Source organism: Takifugu rubripes, chromosome 9 (genome assembly GCF_901000725.2).
Source record: "Takifugu rubripes chromosome 9, fTakRub1.2, whole genome shotgun sequence".
NCBI classification, from domain to species: domain Eukaryota; kingdom Metazoa; phylum Chordata; class Actinopteri; order Tetraodontiformes; family Tetraodontidae; genus Takifugu; species Takifugu rubripes.
This window is the reverse complement of record NC_042293.1, coordinates 7,419,144-7,444,693: the sequence shown is the minus strand read 5'-3', so window position 1 is coordinate 7,444,693 and position 25,550 is coordinate 7,419,144. Positions and strand designations below refer to the sequence as shown.

At 42.6% G+C, this 25,550-nt stretch overlaps 2 protein-coding genes across 4 annotated transcripts; both read right to left on the bottom strand.

Annotated features, from left to right (window-relative positions):
• Positions 1-207: 207 nt before the first annotated feature.
• Positions 208-24,580, bottom strand: ces2b (carboxylesterase 2b). 3 transcript variants are annotated; one of them, XM_029841232.1, is made up of 25 exons: positions 24,318-24,580; positions 10,240-10,432; positions 10,020-10,158; positions 9,810-9,943; positions 9,529-9,682; positions 9,331-9,435; positions 9,126-9,224; positions 8,906-9,049; positions 8,751-8,828; positions 8,523-8,670; positions 8,288-8,437; positions 8,135-8,207; positions 7,885-8,051; positions 2,701-2,893; positions 2,482-2,620; positions 2,272-2,405; positions 1,991-2,144; positions 1,790-1,894; positions 1,582-1,680; positions 1,359-1,502; positions 1,204-1,281; positions 976-1,123; positions 742-891; positions 589-661; positions 208-505 (listed from the first exon to the last, which is right to left on the bottom strand). In XM_029841232.1, exons 1-25 carry the CDS (start codon positions 24,376-24,378, stop codon positions 319-321), a joined length of 3,249 nt encoding a protein of 1,082 aa, XP_029697092.1. In that variant the 5' UTR covers positions 24,379-24,580; the 3' UTR covers positions 208-318. The 3 variants fall into 3 exon arrangements, with proteins under 3 accessions (XP_029697092.1, XP_011605616.2, XP_029697093.1); XM_011607314.2 differs by lacking the exon at positions 24,318-24,580 and adding an exon at positions 10,781-10,924; XM_029841233.1 differs by lacking the exons at positions 9,529-9,682; positions 9,810-9,943; positions 10,020-10,158; positions 10,240-10,432; positions 24,318-24,580 and adding an exon at positions 17,023-17,135.
• Positions 13,181-16,470, bottom strand: LOC105416917 (carboxylesterase 1C-like). The gene is made up of 6 exons (XM_029841236.1): positions 16,404-16,470; positions 16,202-16,326; positions 14,816-15,440; positions 13,720-13,869; positions 13,569-13,641; positions 13,181-13,486 (listed from the first exon to the last, which is right to left on the bottom strand). Exons 3-6 carry the CDS (start codon positions 14,979-14,981, stop codon positions 13,303-13,305), a joined length of 573 nt encoding a protein of 190 aa, XP_029697096.1. The 5' UTR covers positions 14,982-15,440; positions 16,202-16,326; positions 16,404-16,470; the 3' UTR covers positions 13,181-13,302.
• Positions 24,581-25,550: the final 970 nt, after the last annotated feature.

Here is a 25,550-nt window from a genome sequence, read left to right as displayed (position 1 = left end):
TTCTGTAATCATGTCTGTAGTGCATTTTATTTAAATCAAATCCCGTTTAACCAATATCAAAACACATTTTCACGAAGCAGCAATGCTTGTTTTATCTGCTTCATTGCAAACCATATTACCGAGTGTGTTGTCCACAGTTTTATATTTTTTTACTTTAATTTTCATGCATGTATTCAATTTAATTGTAAATGGAGCAGCACACACAACTTCACAAAATGTGTTTTATTTTGAAATTTTGGAAGGGCATTCTGGCCAAATGATGGCATTTAATGACTGAAATATGAACTGGAGTGACGTTTCAGGAAAAAATAAATACATTTAGAACTCAGTGTGCCTCGTTGTGTCTTTTTGCTCTTTGACATCCTCTGGAAGGATCTGAGTCAGGACAACAAATTTGTCTTTTTTCAAACCCTGAAAAACATTCTGGTTCTTTGCATCAATTGCCAGGTAGTCCTCTTTTTCTCCATACTTTGGCCAGTGGACAAGGCCCTGTCCATTAGGAGACCTACACACATGCACATTATGAGCAAGTTAGCATGTAGTTTTTGATTAATTCAAGTGATGAACTCAAGTGATTGTAATTCCTACCCTGTACGAGCAAAGTTGCCCCAGTAGCTCATCATGATTTTGTCCAACTGCTCATCTTCTTCACTGCATGCACCTAAAATAAAAATGTTCTCTTGAAATTCTTCGAGCACTAAAAAAAATGGCAAGAAAAATAGTACCATTGATAGAGCTTACTGCCTAATTTGATGTGAGAAACTGTAAAACAAAACCCAAATACAGAAAATATTTCATCTCCATGGTCACTCCGAACAAAGCTTGGTCTTTTGTCCTTTAGAAAACTGGGAGAATGCTGAAACTCATACAGGTACACAGGGGCACTAGCATCTATGGGGAAGAATAAATAATAAAATGTGGTGTTATGGCTGTCATTATGTCACTTTTGCACTTTTTGTTGCATTTGTGACCTACCCCTGTGAGCATTAGCAGCCTTAATGGCAGGAATAACAAACAACACATCTCCGAGCATCTCAGTGTATCCATCTCTGTTTTTCACACGATCTTCTCCAGTTCCAGTATATACATCAAGAATCTGTTTTCGGAGTTGCTCATCTTTGGGCTGGAGGAAATTAACAACATATCTCTTAGAGGTTTGAGCAAGATACTAAAAATCACTCCAGAGACATCTGGTAGTCTTACATCAGGATAGAACATGGACAACATGCCCAAGACATGCTCCTGGTCCATCCCCTCTGTCCAGTTTGGAGGAGCCATGTACTGTAGGAGGACAGATCCAGCACTGAATCAATATCGAATGGACTAATGTGGAGATCAGTCAAATCTTTGATGTTTACCTGAGGAAGTAACCAACTGCCTTCATGATTATTGACCCCAGTCATAAAAGGCACATCGAGAAGTTGGTGCTGAAGGAACAACTCTTCTACGTTGTTTTTGAGGAAATATCCATCAGTAATTAAAGGATACCTCAATTCTTTTTCCTTAAGTGAATAAAGTTTGTAAAACAACAGAGTCAAGAGTAAAGATTCACTGTAAAAAGAATTTCTTGCAGAAGCTCACCTGAGCTATGGTCAAAATATTTTCCATGTCCAATTTCTTGATGCAATCAGCCGTCTTTTCTGTGCTTTCAGTGCTACAGCCAGATATATTTGCGACCATCTATGGATGGATATGTAGATAGATTTAGAAATAAAAAAATACCATTATATGAATTGAAATTATATTAATAATAACACTATCATTATTTTAGATTGGGCAATTCTATTACCTGCAATGCATGCTGAGGATCATCTTGAAATAATAGCTGCAATGCAGCAGTGCCACTCTCAGCAATAGCGCGGTGGAAAAGGCCCTCAGATAGTGGCGAGAGCAGCTATTCAACAAAATACAACAAATGAACATATATTGTGAATGTACAATGTGTAAATCGTGCATTTGGCAATACAATCTTCTGAGCATTGATCCTTACAAGGAGAGATACGCTGACTCCACCAGCAGACTCGCCAAATATTGTAACTAAATCTGGGTCTCCTCCAAAGTTGTGAATATGCTCCTGGACCCATTTCAGAGCCTGGATCTGATCCAAAAGGCCAATGTTTCCTGACATGTACTCATCCCCAGTGCTAGAGAGAACATGCAAACAAAGTGTAATCTGCCTGGCTACAGTTTCCTAGAAGCAGTAAAATGATTTGGCCGATAACCACAGCACCAGATTACAATATTCATCCCAGCACTACTTCCATCTTTTACCTGAGAAAGCCCAGGAGTCCCAGACGGTACTGGATTACAACCACAACAACATCTTGGTAAGCAGCCAAGGCAGAGCCACTATACATTGAAGCTGAGCCCAAAACAAACCCTCCACCGTGAATCCAGACCATAACCTGTTGAAGCAACAACAGCAATCACGATTAATCAAATCAATAGCTAAATGAGTCTAAATTGGCCAGAAATTCTTACTGGGAGTTTGGCATTCTCTGGTCTGTTTGCAGGAGTGTAAACGTTGAGGTAAAGGCAGTCTTCTGAAATATCTGGAAGGTCTACTATGAAACCAACTGTCTCAAGAAGACCAATCGACATCCCCAAATCCTGAATACACCTGAAAGACAGACATGCTTATGTCCTTAACAGGGATAACAATGATTCCATATGTGTGTGAATCCAACAGCAGTGTCTCACATCAGTGGTTGCTTGGTGGCGTCTCTCACTCCTTCCCAACCCTCCACAGGCTGAGGTGCAGCCAGTCTCAGAGCAGGGCCGACAGGTGGCTTTGCAAACGGCACACCCAGGTATGCATGGACCCCAGTGTCTTTCCCCTTTATGCTCTCATACTTACCTCTCAGGCTGCCCAGCTTTGTTTGGATTTCAGGTGCTGTGAAAAGAGGTAATTTGGAATTTATTTCTATTTTTTTTGTTCTGTTTTTAAAAGGAAATCAACTACTTGGTCATAATGAGACAGGTGTCTGGTGGTGAAACATTGTTAAACTCGTCTGCTGCAACACATAACAGGAAAGCACAGATAATAAAAGCAAAACTTTGCATTTCACACAAACTCATGGTGTTCCTCTTTGTGGTGAGAAAAGTGCAGGAGTGGGAACTTTGTCCCTCTTCCTTTAAACTGGGAGGGAACTTTGACCAAGGGGTTGAACCCAGATTATGAAATCCGGCACACCCTCTAGTTGTTGACAGTGCGTGAACTGACTTCTGAGATATAGTGTTGTGAAATTGTTTATATATATATATATATATATATATGCAACTAAATAGATACATCACTGACTTTGGTGCGGAAGGTTGTCGGTTCGAATCGAGGCGAGCCCTTAGGCAAGGCTCCTTAAGGCATATATGCCTACACCTCGGTATGAGCGGAACGTTAACTGGTAGAGTCATACCGGCTCGGACGTTGCCCGGGTCAAGGTCCGCGTCAGGGAATTAGGGCCGCCTGATGTCAAATTGGCTACTGGAACAAGGCATTCATGGAGCAGGGCAGAGAACATGGTACTGATGGAGTGTTACTACGGGAGTAACCCCAGCGAGAGAGGGTACATGCAGAGGATGTGGGAGAGATGGGTACTTCGAAACCCCACATCCTCACTGACTAAGAAGCGGCTCTTAGCTCAGTGTTCAAATATCCGCAATAAGAAGCTGCTATCACAGCTAGAGATTGACGAGGCACGGCGGTGTGCCTCACCCACTGTACAAAACATGCTACGGCAGGGGGAGCCAGGATGCCACGTCAGTGTGGGGTGATTTCACCCAAAATCGAGATTGGGTACACAGCCCCAATGCCAGTCGGAATTGGGACAAGGGCAGCTGACCTGAGAGAGAGAATCATGGAGTCCTGGGGGAACTCAACTACCTCCCTGCCAAGGCTAACGCACAAAGTACCTACTGGAGGACATGAACACGGCACTGTCAACCATCCCTACCACTACCATCACTGAGACCAATCAGCTGATGTATGCAGCGGCAACAGTAATCCTGCAGATGCTTGGCTATAAGATGAAGAGCATGAATAGCCATAAGGAGCAAATGGCCCCATGGAGGAGAAGGCTAGAGGCAAAAATCATGGCAACACAGAGAGAAGTCAGCCTCCTAACAGAGCTGAGTAGAGGCGTGAATCCAAGGACAGAGCGGCCCAAGAAGTACAACAAACTGTCCATACCTGAGGCACTGGAGACTGCTAAGCAAAGGCTCACAGCCCTGGCTACCCGACTAAAGAGGTACACAAGAGAAGTAGAGGAAAGGAGGATAAACAGGGTGTTCTCCACTAACCCGGCAAAGGTCTACTCTCAATGGCAGGGCAACAAGATGACAACAGACCCCCCCAGGGCTGAGACGGAACAATACTGGAAGAGTATCTAGGAGAAAGAGGCAACGCACAACACTACAGCCCGATGGCTGCAAGACCTACAGAGTGAGCACAGCCAACTCCCAGAACAAGACCCAGTAGTCATCACCTTAGCAGACATCCAAACAAGAGTGTCCAAAATGAAGAGCTGGACAGCACCAGGGCCTGATAAGATCCACGCCTACTGGCTTAAGAAGCTGACTGCACTCCATTAACGCCTGGCAGCACAGATGAACTAGCTGCTAACATCAGGGGACCACCCAGAGTGGCTAACCCAAGGCCGGACAGTCCTCATAATGAAGGACCCCCAGAAGGGCACAATACCGTCCAATTACCGGCCCATAACCTGCCTCAGCACCACATGGAAGCTCCTATCAGGCATCATAGCGGCTAAGATCAGCAGGCACATGGATCAATACATGAGCAGAGCACAGAAAGGCATAGGGAACAACACCAGAGGTGCCAAGCACCAGCTACTGGTCGACAGGGCAATCGCCCAGGACTGTAGGATACGGCACAACAACCTGTGCACTGCCTGGATTGATTACAAGAAAGCCTATGATTCAATGCCGCACACATGGATACGAGTGCCTAAAGCTGTATAACATCAACAGGACACTAAGAGAGTTCATCCAGAACTCCATGAAGCTGTGGAACACAACTCTGGAGGCCAACTCAAAGCCAGGTGAGCATCAGATGTGGCATATATCAAGGAGATGCTCTGTCCCCCCTGCTGTTCTGCATAGGCCTAAACCCCCTCAGCCAGATCATCACCAAGAGTGGCTATGGGTACCAGTTCCAAAGTGGAACAACCGTCAGCCACCTCCTCTACATGGATGACATCAAGCTGTATGCCAAGAACGAGCGTGACATCGACTCCCTGATTCACCTCACTAGGATCTACAGCAAAGACATCAGGATGTCATCCGGGCTAGACAAATGTGGGCGGATGATATCTAGAAGGGGAAAGGTGATCGCAACTGACGGGGTTGAACTACCTGAAGGGAACATCACAGATGTGCAGGACAGCTACAAATACCTGGGGATCCCGCAGGCAAATGGTAACCATGAGGAGGCAGCTAGGAGGTCAACCACAACCAAATACCTGCAGAGGTTAAGACAGGTCCTGAAAAGTCAGCTGAATGGTAAGCACAAGATCCAGGCCATAAACACCTACGCCCTGCCAGTAATCAGATACCCTGCTGGCATAATACCCTGGCCACTGGGAGAGGTACAAGCCACTGACATCAAGACAAGGAAGCTCCTCACCATGCACGGAGGGTTTCACCCTAAGTCCAGTGTCCTGAGGCTGTACACAAAGCAAAAGGAAGGGGGCCGAGGACTAGTAAGTGTCCGAACTACTGTCCAGGAGGAAACATCAAGCCTCCAAGAATACATCAAGAAGATGGCACCCACTGACCCAGTGCTGAGTGAATGCCTCAGGCAACAAAAGCCCACCGAGGAGGAAGAACCTGAGGGGCTATCATGGAAGGACAAACCCATGTATGGAATGTACCACCGACAAATTGAGGAAGTGGCTGATATCGAGAAAACATACCAGTGGCTGACAAAGGCCGGACTGAAAGACAGCACAGAGGCACAAATCATGGCTGCACAAGCCCCTGCCCCTGAGACAGTCCAGCACATCACAGCAGGGTGCAAGATGCTAGCAGGCAAGGCACACATGGAGCGGCATAACCAGGTGGCTGGCATAGTGTACAGGAACATCTGCACTGAGTATGGACTGGAGGTCCCAGGGACCAGGTGGGAGACACCCCCGAAAGCGCTGGAGAACAAGCAGGCCAAGATCCTGTGGGACTTCCAGATCCAGACTGACAAGATGGTGGTGGCCAACCAGCCTGACATAGTGGTGGTGGATAAACACTGGAAGACAGTGGTGGTGATAGATGTAGCAATCCCAAGTGATAGCAACATAAGGAAGAAGGAACACGAGAAGCTGTAGAAGTACCCAGGGCTGAAGGAGGAGATGGAGAGAATATGGGGCACGAAGGCAACCGTGGTCCCAGTGGTGATTGGGACACTAGTGGCAGTAACACCCAACCTGAGTAGATGGCTCCAACAGATATCAGAGATCTCTGTCCAGAAGAGCGCAGTCCTAGGAACAGCTAAGATCCTGCGCAGAACCCTCAGACTCCCAGGCCTCTGGTAGAGTACCCGAGTCTGAAGGAAGGAGGCACCGCCCAGGAGGGGCGAGGAAGATATATATATATATATAGTGGAGGACTGTGTTTTACGTGCACAACAAACCAAACGTTCACACCATTCCAGGAGACCTGGTGACTTGCCACCAAGTGAGCCAGCAGACAAAGGGGAAACACAGCAACCAAAACTAGGTGAACGACCCCACTAACGACCCTGCCAACGACTCTCAGGTTACCATTCCGATCCTTAACATGCTAAATGGTCCACAAGGGCTATATTTTCAAGCTCGGTCCCCAGCGAGCTCAGAACTGAAGAAGCCTTCTGGATAGAAGGCGAAACGTCCAGTTGAAGAAACACAGTCCAGTTGACAGAGAAAACTACCTTGGATAACGATGACCTGAATGATTGAGAATCTACACAGACATATCCTAGACAGACAAATTATCCTACTTAGGGGGTCGTCTAATCATTAGGTTAACATCTTAATTATGCAGCTATAGGCCAAGGCTGCCGGGGTCTAGAAACATGATCACCTGACAGGCCTCTGTCACCCCACTGGGTCATGGTCTCCTCTCCTCCTCCCCAAATAGACCAGTGATGTTATTTCATGTATAGTTTTTCTGCCCCCCACCCCCACCACCACCTTCTGTATTCATCTATCACCGCCTTCATAGCTGTATGCTGACCCACTGACCTCCGACCCCACTGACCCACTCAACTCAACCAGCAGCTTATTTAATTAATATAATGTATTTCTATGTTCTACCTATTCTCTCCTCTACCTGTCCTTCCCCTTCTCCTCTCTCTCTACCCAGCCGGCCATCAGCAGGAGGGTCCCCCTTATGAGCCTGGTCCTGCTCAAGTTTTCTTCCTCTCTTCCGGTATTGCATATATATGTGTGTGTGTGTGTATGTGTGTGTGTGTGTGTGTGTTTATAGGTTTCAGGTTTCATCTGGCTGGAGCTGAAGTCTTTACACTGCCACATTTCTGCATTTCCCAGTTTGCACATAATTGTTTCTGCCCACTTTTTAGAAATTTTATGACATTCTACTTATTGTAAATTGAGTTTTTACTGTATACCCTTTTGAGAGTGTATCTCGCTTTTTTGTGATAAGCTCCTGAGAAGTTAATTTCCATCTGGAATACATGAAAAAATCAGTCTCTCTCTCACTGTCAGGCTAAAACCTTGTATGTATTGTCCCACTTCTATATTCACTTTAATTTTCATGCATGTGTTTATTTTAATTGTAAATGGATTAGAAGAGCACAAGGGGTGCTGGCCAAATGATGACTTTTAATGACTAAAACATGAAATGGAGTGATGGTTCAGGAAAAAAAATAGAACTTACTGAGCCTTTTTTTCTCTTTGAAGTTCTCTGGGGGGGTCTGAGTCAGGACAACAAATTTGTCTTTTTTCAAACCCTGAAAAACATTCTGGTTCTTTGCATCAATTGCCAGGTAGTCCTCTTTTTCTCCATACTTTGGCCAGTGGACAAGACCCTGTCCATTAGGAGACCTACACACATGCACATTATGAGCAAGTTAGCATGTAGTTTTTGATTAATTCAAGTGATGAACTCAAGTGATTGTAATTCCTACCCTGTACGAGCAAAGTTGCCCCAGTAGCTCATCATAATTCTATCCAACTGCTCATCTTCTTCACTGCATGCACCTAAATTAAAAATGTTCTCTTGAAATTATTTTAGTACTGAGAAATGGCAGGGAAAAATAAGGACCATTGACCGAACTTACTGCTAAATTTGATGTGAGAAACTGTAAAGCAAAACCCAAATACAGAATATATTTCATCTCCATGGTCACTTCTAACAAAGCTTGGTCTTTTATCCTTTAGAAAACTGGGGGAATGCTGAAACTCATACAGGTACACAGAGGCACCAGCATCTATGGGGAAGAATAAATAATAAAATGTGGTGTCATGGCTGTCATTATGTCACTTTTGCACTGTTTTGTTGCATTTGTGACCTACCTCTGTGAGCATTAGCAGCCTTAATGGCAGGAATAACAAACAGCACATCTCCGAGCGTCTCAGTGTATCCATCTCTGTTTTTCACACGATCTTCTCCAGTTCCAGTATATACATCAAGAATCTGTTTTCGGAGTTGCTCATCTTTGGGCTGGAGGAAATTAACAACATATCTCTTAGAGGTTTGAGCAAGATACTAAAAATCACTCAGGAGACATCTGGCTGTCTTACATCAGGATAGAACATGGACAACATGCCCAAGACATGCTCCTGGTCCATCCCCTCTGTCCAGTTTGGAGGAGCAAAGTACTGTAGGAGGACAGATCCAGCACTGAATCAATATCGAATGGACTAATGTGGAGATCAGTCAAATCTTTGATGTTTACCTGAGCAAGTAACCAACTGCCTTCATGATTATTGACCCCAGTCATAAAAGGCACATCGAGAAGTTGGTGCTGAAGGAACAACTCTTCTACGTTGTTTTTGAGGAAATATCCATCAGTAATTAAAGGATACCTCAATTCTTTTTCCTGAAGTGAATAAAGTTTGTAAAACAACAGTCAAGAGTAAAGATTCACTGTAAAAAAATTTCTTGCAGAAGCTCACCTTAGCTATGGTCAAAATATTTTCCATGTCCAATTTCTTGATGCAATCAGCCGTCTTTTCTGTGCTTTCAGTGCTACAGCCAGATATATTTGCGACCATCTATGGATGGATATGTAGATAGATTTAGAAATCAAAAAATACCATTATACGAATTGAGATTATATTAATAATAACATTTACTATTGTGGATTAGGAAATTTATCACCTGTAATGCAGGCTGAGGATCATCTTGAACTAATAGCTGCATTGCAGCAGTGCCACTCTCAGCAATAGCGCGGTGGAAAAGGCCCTCAGAGAGCGGTGAGAGCAGCTGTTTACCAAAAAAAACCATAAATTAACAAATATTCTGCAAGTACAATAAATTGTGCATTGTCACTACAATCTCTTAAACCTTGATCCTTACCAGGAGAGATACGCTGACTCCGCCAGCGGACTCGCCAAATATGGTAACTAAATTTGGGTCTCCTCCAAAGTTGTGAATATGCTCCTGGACCCATTTCAGAGCCTGGATCTGATCCAAAAAACCAATATTTCCAGGCATGTGCTCATCCCTAGTGCTACAGAGAACATGCAAACAAGGTGTAATCTGCCTGGCTACAGTTTCCTGGTAACAGTAAACTAATATGACCTATAACCACAGCACCAGATTACAATATTCATCCCAGCACTGCTTCCATCTTTTACCTGAGAAATCCCAGGAGTCCCAGTCGGTACTGGATTACAACCACAACAACATCTTGGTAAGCAGCCAAGGCAGAGCCGCTATAGCTTGAAGCTGAGCCCAAAACAAATCCTCCACCATGAATCCAGACCATAACCTGTTGAAACAACAACACCAATCACGATTAATCAAATCAATAGCTAATTGAGTCTAAATTGGCCAGAAATTCTTACTGGGAGTTTGGCATTGTCTGGTCTGTTTGCAGGAGTGTAAATGTTGAGGTAAAGGCAGTCTTCTGAAATATCTGGAAGGTCTACTGTTAAACCAAATGTCTCAACAAGACCATTCGCAAACTCTAAATCCTGAACACACCTGAAAGACAGACATGCTTATGTCCTTAACAGGGATAACAATGATTCCATACGGTGTGTGAATCCAACAGCAGTCTCTTACATCAGTGGTTGCTTGGTGGCGTCTCTCACTCCTTCCCAACCCTCCACAGGCTGAGGTGCAGCCAGTCTCAGAGCAGGGCCGACAGGTGGCTTTGCAAATGGCACACCCAGGTATGCATGGACCCCAGTGTCTGTCCCCTTTACGCTCTCATACTTACCTCTCAGGCTGCCCAGCTTTGTGTGGATTTCAGGTGCTGTGAAAAGAGGCATTTTGGAATTTATTTATTTTTTGCTCTTTTTTTTTTTTTAAAGCAAATCAACTGCTCAGTAATAATGAGACCGGTGAAACATTCTCTATAATGGTCTGTGCCATATGAAGGCAATTTCAGTAACCATCAACAAAACAATTCATTTAACAATTCACAAAAATTTTAAAACAATTTTACATGTCCCTCTATTTTTACAATAAAAATCAAAAACACTCAGTGGTTGTGCCTTATCACCCCCTCTTGGCCAGCCACCACTGATTCCACGTGTTTGTCATTATGGATGTAATCTGCAATGTGCAAGAAAAAAAAATAAAATCAAGATTCTATACTTACCATACTTGTCTGCTGCAACACATAACAGGAAAGCACAGATAACAAAAGCAAAACTTTGCATTTCACACAAACTCATGGTGCTCCTCTTTGTGGTGAGAAACCTGCAGGAGAGGGAACTTTGTCCCTCTTCCTTTAATCTTCCCAAACAGGAATTTTGACCAAGGGGTTGAACCCAGATTATGAAATCCGGCACACCCTCTAGTTGTTGACAGTGGTGTACTGACTTCTGAGATAGATAACTAGTGTTGTGAAATTGTTATGTACATTTTTGTATGTGTAGAAATAGGCACAAAGAAATATTTAATTTGTTTATCATCAATGTAATTTTAACACATATATCACATATTGCATATGTATATATAAAAAATAATAATAAAAAAATCTCTTTCTCACCCACTTGGGCATTGCCTCTTTCAGACTTGGGTCCTCTATCAGAGGCCTGGGAGTCTAAGGTGTCTGCGCAGGATCTTAGCTTTTCCTAGCACTGTGCTCTTCTGGACAGAGACCTCTGATGTGGTTCCTGGCATCTCTTGGAGCCATCTACTCAGCTTAGGGGTTACTGCCCCTCATGTCCCGATCACTATTGGGACCACTGTTGCCTGCACACCCCACATTCTCTGTCTCCTCTTTCAGCCCTTGGTATTTCTCCAGCTTCTCATGTTCCTTCTTTCTGATGTCACTATCACTTGGGATTGCTACATCTATCACCATCAGTGTCTTCTGGTGTTTATCCATCACCACTATGGCTGATTGGCCACCACATTCTTGTCAGTCTGGATCTGGAAGTGTTAGGTTTACTTTTTTCCAGGACCCGAAAGTAGGCAAAAATGCAGTGGGAAAAAGTACAAAGAGTACTTTGTAAAAAGTCCTCCCGGACCGTAGGGATAGCGCTCATCCAGTCCTCCGGGACGCACAGTGAGCTCCAGCGCGAAGCCAGGATTCAGGTCCTGCGCATTCTTTACTCCAGCAGGGAGAAGCGTTACTACGAGTCTTGTCAAATGAGAAGAAACAGGACTCAGATTTACCATTCAGAAACGATAACTCTCCACCACTGGTAGGCAGACGCTCTTTCCTGGTGTAGATTGCCGACAGGTACGTCTGCCTGCAGCGCCAACTGCAGCAAATTATCGGCTCCTTCACGCCCCCTGCAGGAAGAAACAAGCAGCACACGACCCGGAACCCTGGACGCCAACAGGAAGTCCAACAGGCATGCTGTTGGCATGCTTGTTCTCTATCACTTTCAGGGATGTCTCCACCTGGACCCTGGGACCTCCAGTCCGTACTCAGTGCAGATGTTCCTGTACATTATGCCAGCCACCTGGTTATGCAGCTCCATGTATGCCTTGCCTGCCAACATCTTGCACCATGCTGTGATATCCTGGACTGTCTCAGGGGCTTCTCCACACAGCCTACACCTGGGGTCTTGTGTGGTATGGTAGACCCTGGCCTCTATTGCTCTGGTGTTCAGGGCCTGTTCTTGTGCGGCCATGAGTAGTGCTCCTGTGTTGTCTTACAGTCCAGCCTTTTCCAGCCACTGGTATCCCATGAAATTCAGATTAGGCTCAACAGCAGCTCCAAATACCTAGAAAGTATCAGCATGTCAGCAGTGACGTGAATAATAGAAAACCGCTGGCAATTACTTTTCTTTCAGGTTGTAATAACACCTTTCCAGTCAGTACTTTCTGATTATAATTTTAAAACATAATTCCCTGTCTTATTTTCACCTTTAAAAAACAAACCCAGAAAATGACTAATTTTTCTTTTTACACAAAAAACAAACCCAGATTGACACTAAATTTCCCAATATTGAATGAACTTGTGGCTAGGTTTTTATTTTTTATTTTTCAGTGTTTCCAGTTGGTGATTACACTCTGCGGCTGTTACTGAAACAAAAAAGAATAAAAAACATTGCTGGCCAAGTTGCTCCTTAAACACCAACTTCTCAGTGTGTCTTTTATGACTGGAGTAAATACTCATGAAGACAGTTGGTTACTTGTTCAACTGATCTCCACATTAGTCAATAAGATATTGATTCAATGCTGATCTGTCCTCCTACAGTACTTTGCTCCTCCAAACTGGACAGAGAGATTGGACCAGGAGCATGTTGGCCATTTTTTATCCTGATGTAAGACTGCCAGATGTCTCCTGAGTGATTTTTTGCTAAAACCTCTGAGAAATATGTTGCTTATTTCCTCCAGCCCAAAGATGAGCAACTCTGAAAAACAAATTCTTGATGTATATACTGGAACTGGAGAAGATCGTGTGAAAAACAGAGATGGATTCACTGAGGTGCTCGGAGATGTGGTGTTGTTCTTCTTCTCCATCTGTAAAACCTTCTGTGTTTATCGTCTTCATTCCAATTTAATTGTCATGCATGTGTTCATTTTAATTGTAAATTGAATAAAATATTACATATGACTTCACAAAATGTGTTTTATTTTGAAATGTGGGAAGGGAATCCTGGACACATGACATTTAATGACTGAAACATGAATTGGAGTGATGTTTCAGGAAAAAAAAAATTAGAACTCGGTGTGCCTCGAGTCTTTTTGCTCTTTGAAGTTCTCTGGGGGGGTCTGAGTCAGGACAACAAATTTGTCTTTTTTCAAACCCTGAAAAACATTCTGGTTCTTTGCATCAATTGCCAGGTAGTCCTCTTTTTCTCCATACTTTGGCCAGTGGACAAGGCCCTGTCCATTAGGAGACCTACACACATGCACATTACGAGCAAGTTATCGTGTAGTTTTTGATTAACTCATTATTTTTAACAAGTGATGGTAATTCCTACCCTGTACGAGCAAAGTTGCCCCAGTAGCTCATCATGATTTTGTTCAACTGCTCATCTTCTTCACTGCATGCACCTAAAATAAAAATGTTCTCTTCAAATTTGTTGTGTACTGAGAAATGGCAGGTCAAATAGTGTCATTGATTGAACTTACTGCTTAATTGGACATGAGAAACTGCAAAGCAATACCCAAATACAGAATATATTTCATCTCCATGGTCACTCTTAACAAAGCTTGGTCTTTTATCCTTTAGAAAACTGGGGGAATGCTGAAACCCATACAGGTACACAGGGGCACCAGCATCTATGGGGAAGAATAAAAAATAAAATGTGGTTTTAGAGTTATTGTGTGATGTTCAATGATGTTAGTGGGTATGCTCCACAAGTAGGATGTGAGCTGGATGAGAAGGAGGAATTCTGGTTGGACCTTGATGAGGTAATGCAGAGCATCCCTAGAAGGGAGAGAGTAGTCATTGGTGCAGACCTAAATGGACAGGTTAGTGCAGGCAATGAAGAGGTGATGGGCAGGTTTGTTATCCAGGAGAGGAACGCAGGACAGATGGTGGTTGTCTTTGCAAAAAGGATGGAAATGGCTGTCATGAGTACTGGTTGGTCAGAAGGTGCTTCCAGATGACTGGATAACTACAGCTAATGTGATCAGGGAGACAGGTAAGAGAGTATTTGGTGTAGATAAGGAGTCTTGGTGATAGAATGAATTGGTACAGGAGTGTATACAGAGAAAGAGGTTGATGAAGAAGAAGCGGGAAACAGGACTGAAGCGAGTAGACAGGAGTACAGGAAGATGTGGCATAAAGTTCTGGACAGTTTAATAAAAAGCTTCATTGAAAATTTGTGAAAAACGGCACAGAAGTAATCACAGAACACCATGGAAGGCAGAAAACACCACACAGCACCAGGAGAGCATAGGTTCGAATAAACACAAGGCAAAAATCTTAATCGGGGACAAAAGGTTTTCAGGTTTCCCTGTGCTGGAGTGTCAGGCATGACCCAAGAACAATCTGGCAAAGCACGTATGCACTGCAGTGGCTTAAATACAGCCTAAGATGGAGGAACAGGTGAAAATGGTAAAGACAAATCTGGTAGGTGTAGAAGGGGGGGTGGGGCAGTGCGCGTGGAATTTTCCACCTCAGCATGAGAGCAGAAGAGCAGACAGAGACAGAGTAAGGATAAAATGAGTAGGGCATTGAAGAGGATGAAGAGTGGAAAAGCACTCAGACCTGATGATATACCTTTGGAGGTATGGACGTATCTAGAGGAGGTAGCAGTAAGGTTTCTGAATGGGTTGTTCAACAGGATCTTAGATAGTGAGAAGATGCCTGAGGAATGTAGGAGAAGTGTGCTGTGACCATTTTTAAGAACAAGGGCAGCTACAGAAGAATAAAGCTGATAACCCATACAATAAAGTTATGGGAAAGAGTAGCTGAAGCTAGACTAAGGGTAGAAGTGAGCGTCTGTGAACAGCAGTACGATTTCATGCCAAAAAAGAATACTAATGATGCAGTATTTGCTTTGATGATGTTGATAGAGAAATGCAGAGAATGTCAGAGAGCTGCATTGTGTTTTTGTAGACCTGGAGAAAGATTATGAAATGGTGCCCAAGGAGGAACTGTGGTATCGTATGAGGAAGTCTGGAATGGCAGAAAAGTATGATAGAGCAGTGCAGGATGTGTATAAGGACTGTAAGACAGTGACAAAGTGTGCTGTAGGTGTCACAGTGGAGTTCAGGGTGGAGGTGGAACTGCATCAGGGATTATCTCTGAGCCCCTTCTTGTTCGTTATGGTGATGGACAGGCTGACAGACGAGGTTAGACAGGAATCTTCATGGTCTATGATGTATGCAGATGACATTGAGATCTGTAACGAAAGCAGGGAAAAGGTGGAGGAGAAGCTAGAGGGCTGGAGGTTTGCCCTGGAAAGGAGAGGAATGAAGGTTTGCTGCCAACAAGATGGAGTATATATGTGTGAATGAGAGGGACCAAAGTGAAAGAGTGAGGTTAGAGGGAGAAGAGATTAAGAAGTTGAGGAATTTAAATTACTTGGGGTCAACAGTCCAGAGCAATGGAGAGTGGAGGAAAGAGGTGAAGAAGCATGCACAGGCAGGCAGGAATAGGTGAAGAAAAGTTTCAGGTGTGAATAAAAGAGTTTCAGCAAAAATGAAATGAAAGGTGTAAAAAACTGTGGTAAGACTAGTGATGTTGGTTGGTCCAGATGCAATGCCACTGAGAAAAAGACAGGAAGCAGAGCTGGAGGTAGCAGAGATGAAGATGCTGAGGTTCTTGTTGTGAGTGACCAGGGATCAGGAATGAGTACATCTGAGGGACAGCACACGTAAGAGGCTTTGACAAGAGATGCCAGGAACCACATCAGAGGTCTCTGTCCAGAAGAGCGCAGTGCTAGGAAAAGCTAAGATCCTGCGCAGAACCCTTAGACTCCCAGGCCTCTGATAGAGGACCCAAGTCTGAAAGAGGCTATAGACAAAGTGAAAGAAGACATGAAGGTAATAGGTTTGAGAGAATAAGATGCAGAAGATAGGATGAGATGGAGGCAACTGATTTGCTGTGGCAACCCCTCAAGGGAAAAGCCCAAAGAAGAATATTTTCACATTTGTGACCTACCTGAGCGAGATACTAAAAATCAATCAGGAGACATCTGGCAGTCTTACATCAGGATCGAACATGGACAACATGCCCAAGACATGCTCCTGGTCCATCCCCTCTGTCCAGTTTGGAGGAGCATGGTACTGTGGGAGGACAGATCCAGCGTTAAGTTAATGAATTATAGAGTAATGTGGAGTTCAATTAAATCTTTGACTCTTACCTGAGCAAGTAAAAAACTGCCTTCATGATTATTGACCCCGGTCATAAAAGGCACTGTGAGAAGTTGGTGCTGAAGGAGCAACTCACTTGGTGATTTTTGGAGGAAATGTCCTCCAGTTATTAAAGAAAACTGCATTGGGTTTTCCTGGAGTGTATGAAGTGCATGACACAACAAAAACGGTTAAAAAAAATACAAATAAAAAATTTATAAAATGTAAAAGTTTTTCCTGCAAAAGGTCACCTTAGCTATGGTCAAAATGGTTTCCATGTCCAAGTTCTTGATGCAATCAGCTGTCTTTTCTGTGCTTTCAGCGCTGCAGCCAGATACATTTGCAATCAACTATGGATGGATAAATGGAGAGATGGATTAATAGATTTATGACTATATACCTAATTATGAACGTACATTAAGCAATTTATTCACCTGAAATGATGGAAGGGCATCTTGACCAAGTGCATATGTTGGAGCAGTGCCACTCTCAGCAATAGCACGGTGGAAAAGGCCCTCAGAGAGTGGTGAGAGCAGCTGTACAACAAAGGAAACAACAACAAATTAATAAATATATTGAAAGCAGCACATTGTCCAGAGACAACACAAACTTCTGAGCACTGATCCTTACCAGGAGCGATACGCTTATTCCACCAGCAGACTCGCCAAATATGGTAACTAAATCTGGGTCTCCTCCAAAGTTGTGAATATGCTCCTGGACCCATTTCAGAGACTGGATCTGGTCCAAAAAAGGTGTAATCTTCCTGGCAACAGTTTCCTGGCAGCAGGAAAATGATATGACCGATAACCACAGCACCAGATTACAATATTCATCCCAGCACTGCTTCCATCTTTTACCTGAGAAATCCCAGGAGTCCCAGATGGTACTGGATTAGAACCACAACAACATCTTGGTAAGCAGCCAAGGCAGAGCCGCTATATGTTGAAGCTGAGCCCATAACATAGCCTCCACCGTGGATCCAAACCATAACCTGTTGAAACAACAGAGATCACGATTAATCAAATCAATAACCAATTGAGTCTAAATTGGCCAGAACTTCTTACTGGGAGTTTGGCATTCTCTGGTCTTTTTGCAGGAGTGTAAATGTTGAGGTAAAGAACTCGATGTCTTCTGAAACATCCGGAAGGTCTACTGTGAAATCCATTACCTTGACAACACCCATCGCAAACTCTAAATCCTGAACACACCTGAAAGACAGACAAGTTTATGTCCTTGGTAGGGATATCAATGATTCCATGAATCCAACAGCAGTGTCTTACATCAGTGGTTGCTTGGTGGCGTCTCTCACTCCTTCCCAACCCTCCTGGTGCAGCCAGTCTCAGAGCAGGACCGACAGGTGGCTTTGCAAATGGCACACCCAGGTATGCATGGACCCCAGTGTCTTTCCCCTTTACACTCTCATACTTACCTCTCAGGCTGCCCAGCTTTGTGTGGATTTCAGATGCTGTGGATAGAGGCATTTAGGAATTTCCTTCTTTTATGCTCTCTTTTTAAAAGTAAATCAACTGCTTGGTAATAATAAGACTAGTGTCTTGTGGCCAAACATTTTCTAGAATGTTCTGTGCTATATGAAGTAAATTTCAATCCATGATTTTACATTTCTATATATTTTCACAAAAAATAAATAATAATGTGGGGTTGTGCCCTATCGCGCACTATTGGCCAGCCACCACCATGTGTTTATATTTTTGCCATGTGTGAATATAAATATAATCTAAAATGTTCAAGATAAATATTCAAGATTTTAAACGTACCATACTTGTCTGCTGCAACACATAACAGGAAAGCAGCGATAACAAAAGCAAAACTTTTCATCTCACAGAAACTCCTGGTGTTCCTCTTCATGTTGAGAAAACTTCAGGAGTGGGAACCTCGTCTCTCTTCCTTTAAACTTCTCCAGCGGGAACTTTCACCGAGAAAAGGCTGAACCTAGATTATGCAACAGGCTGCTCATTCTAGGTGTTGACATCATTGTGCTTAAAACTAGGGTAGATAACTCATGCTGCGCAATCGTTACTTTGCTTTCAGGAGATATAGAAGGAGGCAGAAATTATTATTAAACTTTTTTACTACGTAAACATTTATCGCATGCAGTACATAAGTGCGTGTATGTTTGAATTTCGGTTTCAGCCGATTGGCTTTGAGGTCTTTCAGGCGACCCACACGACCCAAGCGTGCAGCGCTTCGAGGACATGATGAGTCCACGTTCACTGGATTTAACATTCCGAAACAAACGCATTTCACATTTTAAGTTCTATTTGAGTTATTTACATTGGTTGCCGTCCGAAAGCCATTAGACACCACGGCAACCAATGTAAATAACTCAAATAGAACATAAAACGCATTTGACATTTTATGTTATATTTGAGTTTTTTACATTGGTTACCGTTACCAATGTAAATAACTCAAATAGGACTTAAAACGCATTTGACATTTTATGTTATATTTGAGGTATTTACATTGGTTACCGTGGTGTTTAATGGTTTTCGGACGGCAAAGGAGTTTTCTTCGTTATCCTGAAATTCAGATTAGGCACAACAGCAGCTCCAAATACCTAGAAAGCATCAGCATGTCAGCAGTAACGTGAATGATATAAAACCGCTGGTAATTACTTTTCTTTCAAGCTGTGATAACACCTTTCAAAGAAAATGGCTGCTAAAACAACGACTTAATCACTTTTTAAAAAAATCAAAAATCTGCAGGATAATCATTTTTTCCTAGTTAGAAGTCAGCAATTTCTGATTATAATTTTAAAACACAATGCGCTGTCTTATTTTCTCAAAAACAAATCCAGAAAGTAACAATTTTTTCTTATTTTTATATAGAAAAAAACCCAGATTGACACTAAATTTCTTTATGATGAATGAGCTTGTGGCTAGGATTTTATTTTTTATTTTCCAGTGTAATGGGGGTTACACATTGTGATAATTTCACTCTGTGTGTTACTCAGAAAATAAATAAATAAATTGCCGGCCAAATTGCTCCATCTGCACCAACTTCTCACTGTGCCTTTTATGACTGGTGTCAATAATCATGAAGGAATTTGTTCACTTGCTCGACTGATCTCCACATTAGTCCATAAGATATTGACTCAGTGCTGGATCTGTCCTCCTACAGTACTTTGCTCCTCCAAACTGGACAGAGGGGATGGACCAGGAGCATGTATTGGGCATGTTGTCCATGTTCTATCCTGATGTAAGACAGCCAGATGTCTCCTGAGTGATTTTATTATCTTGGTCAAACCTTTGCAAGATATGTTGCTTATTTCCTTCAGCCCAAAGATGAGCAACTCCGAAAACAGATTCTTGTTGAATATACTGGAACTGGAGAAGATTGTGTGGAAAAATAGAGATGGATTCACTGAGATACTTGGAGATGTGCTGTTGGTCTCGTTGTCCATCTGTCACAGTAAAATGGTGTGTGTTTGCCGTCCTAATTTTGCATTTACTTTAATTTTCACGCATGTGTTCATTTTAATTGTAAATGGATTAAAATATTACTTATGACTTCACAAAATGTGTTTTATTTTGAAATGCGGGAAGGGCATCCTGGACACATTACATTTAATGACTGAAACATCAAATGGAGTGATGTTTGAGGGAAAAAAAATTAGAACTCGGTGTGCCTCAAGTCTTTTTGCTCTTTGACATCCTCTGGAAGAATCTGAGTCAGGACAACAAATTTGTCTTTTTTCAAACCCTGAAAAACATTCTGGTTCTTTGCATCAATTGCCAGGTAGTCCTCTTTTTCTCCATACTTTGGCCAGTGGACAAGGCCCTGTCCATTAGGAGACCTACAAACATGCACATTATGAGCATGTTATGGTGTAGTTTTTGATTAACTATTTTTAACAAGTGATGGTAATTCCTACCCTGTACGAGCAAAGTTGCCCCAGTAGCTCATCATGATTTTGTTCATCCGCTCATCTTCTTCACTGCATGTACCTACCGGTAAAATAAAAATTACTTGAAATCCTTTTTGTACTGGAAAATTGCAGGAAAAGTCGCACCATTGCACTTACTGCTTAATTTGACATGAGAAACTGTAAAACAAAGCCCAAATACAGAAAATATTTCATCTAGATGGTCACTCCGAACAAAGCTTGGTCTTTTATCTTTAAGAAAACTGGTGGAATGCTGAAACTCATACAGGTACACAGGGGCACCAGCATCTATGGAGAAGAATAAAAAATAAAATGTTTTTAGAGTTATTATATTACTTTTGCGCTGTGACAGTTGTGTTTCATTTGTGACCTACCCCTGTGAGCATTAGCAGTCTTAATGGCAGGAATGACAAACACCACATCTCCGAGCAGCTCAGTGAATCCATCTCTATTTTTCACACGATCTTCTCCAGTTCCAGTATATTTATCAAGAATCCGTTTTCGGAGCTGCTCATCTTTGGGCTGGAGGAAATAATAGACATATCTCTTAGAGGTTTGAGCAAAATACTAAAAATCACTCAGGAGACATCTGGCAGTCTTACATCAGGATAGAACATGGACAACAAGCCCAAGACATGCTCCTGGTCCATCCCCTCTGTCCAGTTTGGAAGAGCAAAGTACTGTGGGAGGACAGTTCCAGCACTGAATCAATATCTTATGGACTAATGTGGAGATCAGTCAAATGTTTGATACTAACATGAGGAAGTAACCAACCGCCTTCATGATTATTGACCCCAGTCATAAAAGGCACATCGAGAAGTTGGTGCTGAAGGAACAACTCTTCTACTTTGTTTTTGAGGAAATATCCATCAGTTATTAAAGGATACCTCAGTTCTTTTTCCTTAAGTGAAGCAAGTTTATAAAACAACAGAGTCAAGAATAAAGAGTCATTGCAAACGATTTTCCTTTCAGAAGCTCACCTTAGCTAAAGCTAAAATGGTTTCCATGTCCATGTTCTTGATGCATTCAACCGTCTTTTCTGTGCTTTCAGTGCTGCAGCCAGATACATTTGCGACTAACTATGGATGGATGGATAAGTAGATAGCTTTAGAAATCAATAAATACCATTATACGAATTGAGATTATATTAATAATAACACTTATTATTGTGGATTAGGAAATGTATTCACCTGTAATGCAGGCTGAGGATCATCTTGAACTAATAGTTGCATTGCAGCAGTGCCACTCTCAGCAATAGCTCGGTGGAAAAGGCCCTCAGAGAGCGGTGAGAGCAGCTGTAAAACAACAACAAATTAATAAATATATTGAAAGCAGCACATTGTCCAGAGACAACACAAACTTCTGAGGACTGATCCTTACCAGGAGCGATACGCTTATTCCACCAGCAGACTCGCCAAATATGGTAACTAAATCTGGGTCTCCTCCAAAGTTGTGAATATGCTCCTGGACCCATTTCAGAGCCTGAATCTGATCCAAAAAACCATTGTTTCCTGGCATGTGCTCATCCCCAGTGCTAGAGAGAACATGCAAACAAGGTGTAATCTGCCTGGCTACAGGAAAATTATATGAACTATAACCACAGCACCAGATTACAATATTCGCCCAGCACTGCTTTCATCTCTTACCTGAGAAATCCCAGGAGTCCCAGTCGGTACTGGATTACAACCACAACAACATCTTGGTAAGCAGCCAAGGCAGAGCCGCTATATGTTGAAGCTGAGCCCCAAACAAATCCTCCACCATGGATCCAGACCATAACCTGTTGAAACAATAACCAAGATTAGTGAAATCAGTAAGAAAATGATTCTAAACTGACCACAGATTCTTACTGGGAGTTTGGCATTATCTGGTCTGTTTGCAGGAGTGTAAACGTTGAGGTAAAGGCAGTCTTCTGAAACATCGGGAAGGTCTACTGTGAAACCAAATGCCTTGACAACATCCATCGCAAACTCTAAATCCTGAATACACCTAAAAGTCAGACAAGTTTATGTCCTTAATGGGGATATCAATGATTCCATATGTTGTGTGAATCCAACAGCAGTGTCTTACATCAGTGGCTGCTTGGTGGCATCTCTCACTCCTTCCCAACCTTCCACAGGCTGAGGTGCAGCCAGTCTCAGAGCAGGACCGACAGGTGGCTTTGCAAACGGCACACCCAGGTATGCATGGACACCAGTGTCTTTCCCCTTTACACTCTCATACTTACCTCTCAGGCTGCCCAGCTTTGTGTGGATTTCCGGTGCTGTGGGTGGACAAAAGTAGTTGATTTACTTTTAGGGCACCCCTGAGGGGAAAAGCCACATTGAATCATTTACTGTAAAAAAAATGTTAATATAAGGTGCTTTTTATTACCAGATTTATTTTTTGAGACTTGATGTTTTTATTTTATTTTGTTAAAATATTTGCACAATGTATTTTATTTTGAGAAAATCAGTATGGCAGAACAATTCGTTCTTTCTCTGCGTGTTTCGGGGCTGGGGGGACGATATTGAGGCGCACTTTCTTCCGATTTCTCTGAAATGTACTGAAGTAGGGGTGCTCACTGTCACACTCTGCTCCAGCCCATGGACTCAGTACCTTTCCACTGCCCTGCTCACGCCACACCCTCTGATCACCACACCCATTCTCAGTCACTGATCACACACCTGCTCTCACTCATCAATCAGCTCACCTACCAGTATATATTCTCCAGCCTCACACGTGCCAGATTGTTCTCTGCAATGCAAGACCGGCCAGCGTTTTCCTGCCTGTCTTCCCGGTATCAACCCTGCCTGTGTACGACCTGCCTGTTCTGCCTGCCTCCCGGTTACTGAACTTTTGCCTGCCTCGACCAAGTCCACTGCCCCGCCCTCGAACTGTTCTTTGTGTGCCAGATTACAGTTAATAAACCTGTTAACTGATAATCAGTTCATTGCCTGTTTTGTACTGCACTTGGGTCCATACCATACCTGTCACACTCACACTTTTTTTTTTAAGTATGCGAGCTACTTATGAAATGACCAAGTCAAAATGATCAACCTATTGCATTTGTTTAGAAATATGAGGATTTTTACAATTTATTGCGATGTACGTTTCATAGGTAAATGTTGTGTCGGTACCAAAAATATTGTTGTATGTGATTTCGTTTGTGAACCCGCATGCAGATGGGGAGGTTGCGGTGGTTCGCCCGAGTTATTTGTTGATGAAACATTGTAGTGGTAGCCAAAAAAATTACGAGCGAGAGTTTGACTGAGTTCAACACTCGACAAGGAGTCGACGTGTTAATGACTGAAAACATGGGGTTCTTGCCATTTACCGATGAGTGTTTGTTCAAAATGTAACTTTTCCCAGTACAGAGTCTGTGGCTGGTGCTACATTCTACATTTTATTTCCTGTACAATTGCTGCAGTCAAGTGAAGCGTTGAAAATGCGGATTTATGGAACACACTACAAATAGTGATTATTACCTAAGGCAGATATTTTAGTAAATGTGAGTGATCTTGAATAGAGCAATGTAAAGGAATGTTGATTCCAAGTAGAGAAGAGAAATTGTTGAATACTGCAGCAGCTAAATTAGAACAAGAAATAGAGACTGATGATGTCAAGTGTTGTCTGGAAGTAAATCAGACCTCAGAAATGTAGTGGAGGTAAACGAAGACGTACTGTGTCCTCATTCTCTGCTATTCGCCTGCTTTCACAGGTAGCATATTTGTTTCCTTGATCTTGTCTCCACGGGACCGTAACACTTAGTAATAATGACACCAGTGTCTGGTGGTGAAACATTTTCTATAATGGTCTGCCGTATGAAGGCGATTTCAGTAACCATCCACAACCAATCCAAAATGATTTCACATTTCTATTTTTACAAATAAATCAGAAATACTTAAGGGCGGTGCCCTGTCGCCCCCCTCCAATGGCCAGCCACCACTGATTCAATGCGTTTATATTTTTGCCATTTGTGTGTCAATATAAATATAATCTGCATTGATCAAGGGAAAAAAAAATCAAAGTCTATACTTACCATACTTGTCTCCTGCTACACATAACAGGAACGCAGAGATAACGAAAGCAAACCGTTGCATCTCACACAAACTGGTGGTGTTCCTCTTCGTGGAGTGGGAACTTTGTCTGTCTCTCTAACTTTCAACCTCCCAAGCGGGAACTTTGACCAAGAGGCTGGACCCAGATTACGAAACAGGTCTCACCCTCTAGTTCAGGCCTGGCCAACCCGCGGCTCTTTGCCTGGTTTCATGCGGCTCTAACGTTCATATCGAAGTTTGGGTTTGTGTTTTTTTTTAAATGTGCGTGTTCGCTTCGCTTGAGTTCAATACGGTACTTTCGCTAAAAGCGCATTCGCGTTAGATGAAAATACCGCAAAGTTTCTCAGTAGGGACAAGATCTTTTGAGTAAACAATTAGTGTCAAGTTCGCCTTCAAAATGGCAGGGAAAAATGCACTCAACAACTGAAAAGGCCACAGATTGTATTCCTCGTTGCCCCTTTTAATGTGGAGCCGCACTGTTTGAAAGCCCCGCTAGTCACAGATGAGGCTGCAGCTGATTATCGATCTTTGTGAGGAGGACCAACTGAAACCTAATAACGCCTTTCCAGTCAGTACTTTCTGATTATAATTTTAAAACATAATTCCCTGTCTTATTTTCACCTTTAAAAAACAAACCCAGAAAATGACTAATTTTTCTTTTTTTACACAAAAAAACCCCCAGATTGACACTAAATTTCCTAATATTGAATGAAATTGTGGCTAGGTTTTTATTATTTTTTATTTTTCAGTGTTTCCAGTTGGTGATTTCACTCTGTGGCTGTTACTCAAAAAAAAAAAAGCATAAAAAACATTGCTGGCCAAGTTTCTCCTTAAACACCAACTTCTCACTGTGCCTTTTATGACTGGAGTAAATAATCACGAAGACAGTTGGTTACTTGTTCAACTGATCTCCACATTAGTCCATAAGATATTGATTCAATGCTGATCTGTCCTCCTACAGTACTTTGCTCCTCCAAACTGGACAGAGAGATTGGACCAGGAGCATGTTGGCCATTTTTTATCCTGATGTAAGACTGCCAGATGTCTCCTGAGTGATTTTTTGCTCAAACCTCTGAGAAATATGTTGCTTATTTCCTCCAGCCCAAAGATGAGCAACTCCGAAAAACAAATTCTTGATGAATATACTGGAACTGGAGAAGATTGAGATGGATTCACTGAGGTGCTCGGAGATGTGATGTTGGTCTCGTTGTCTA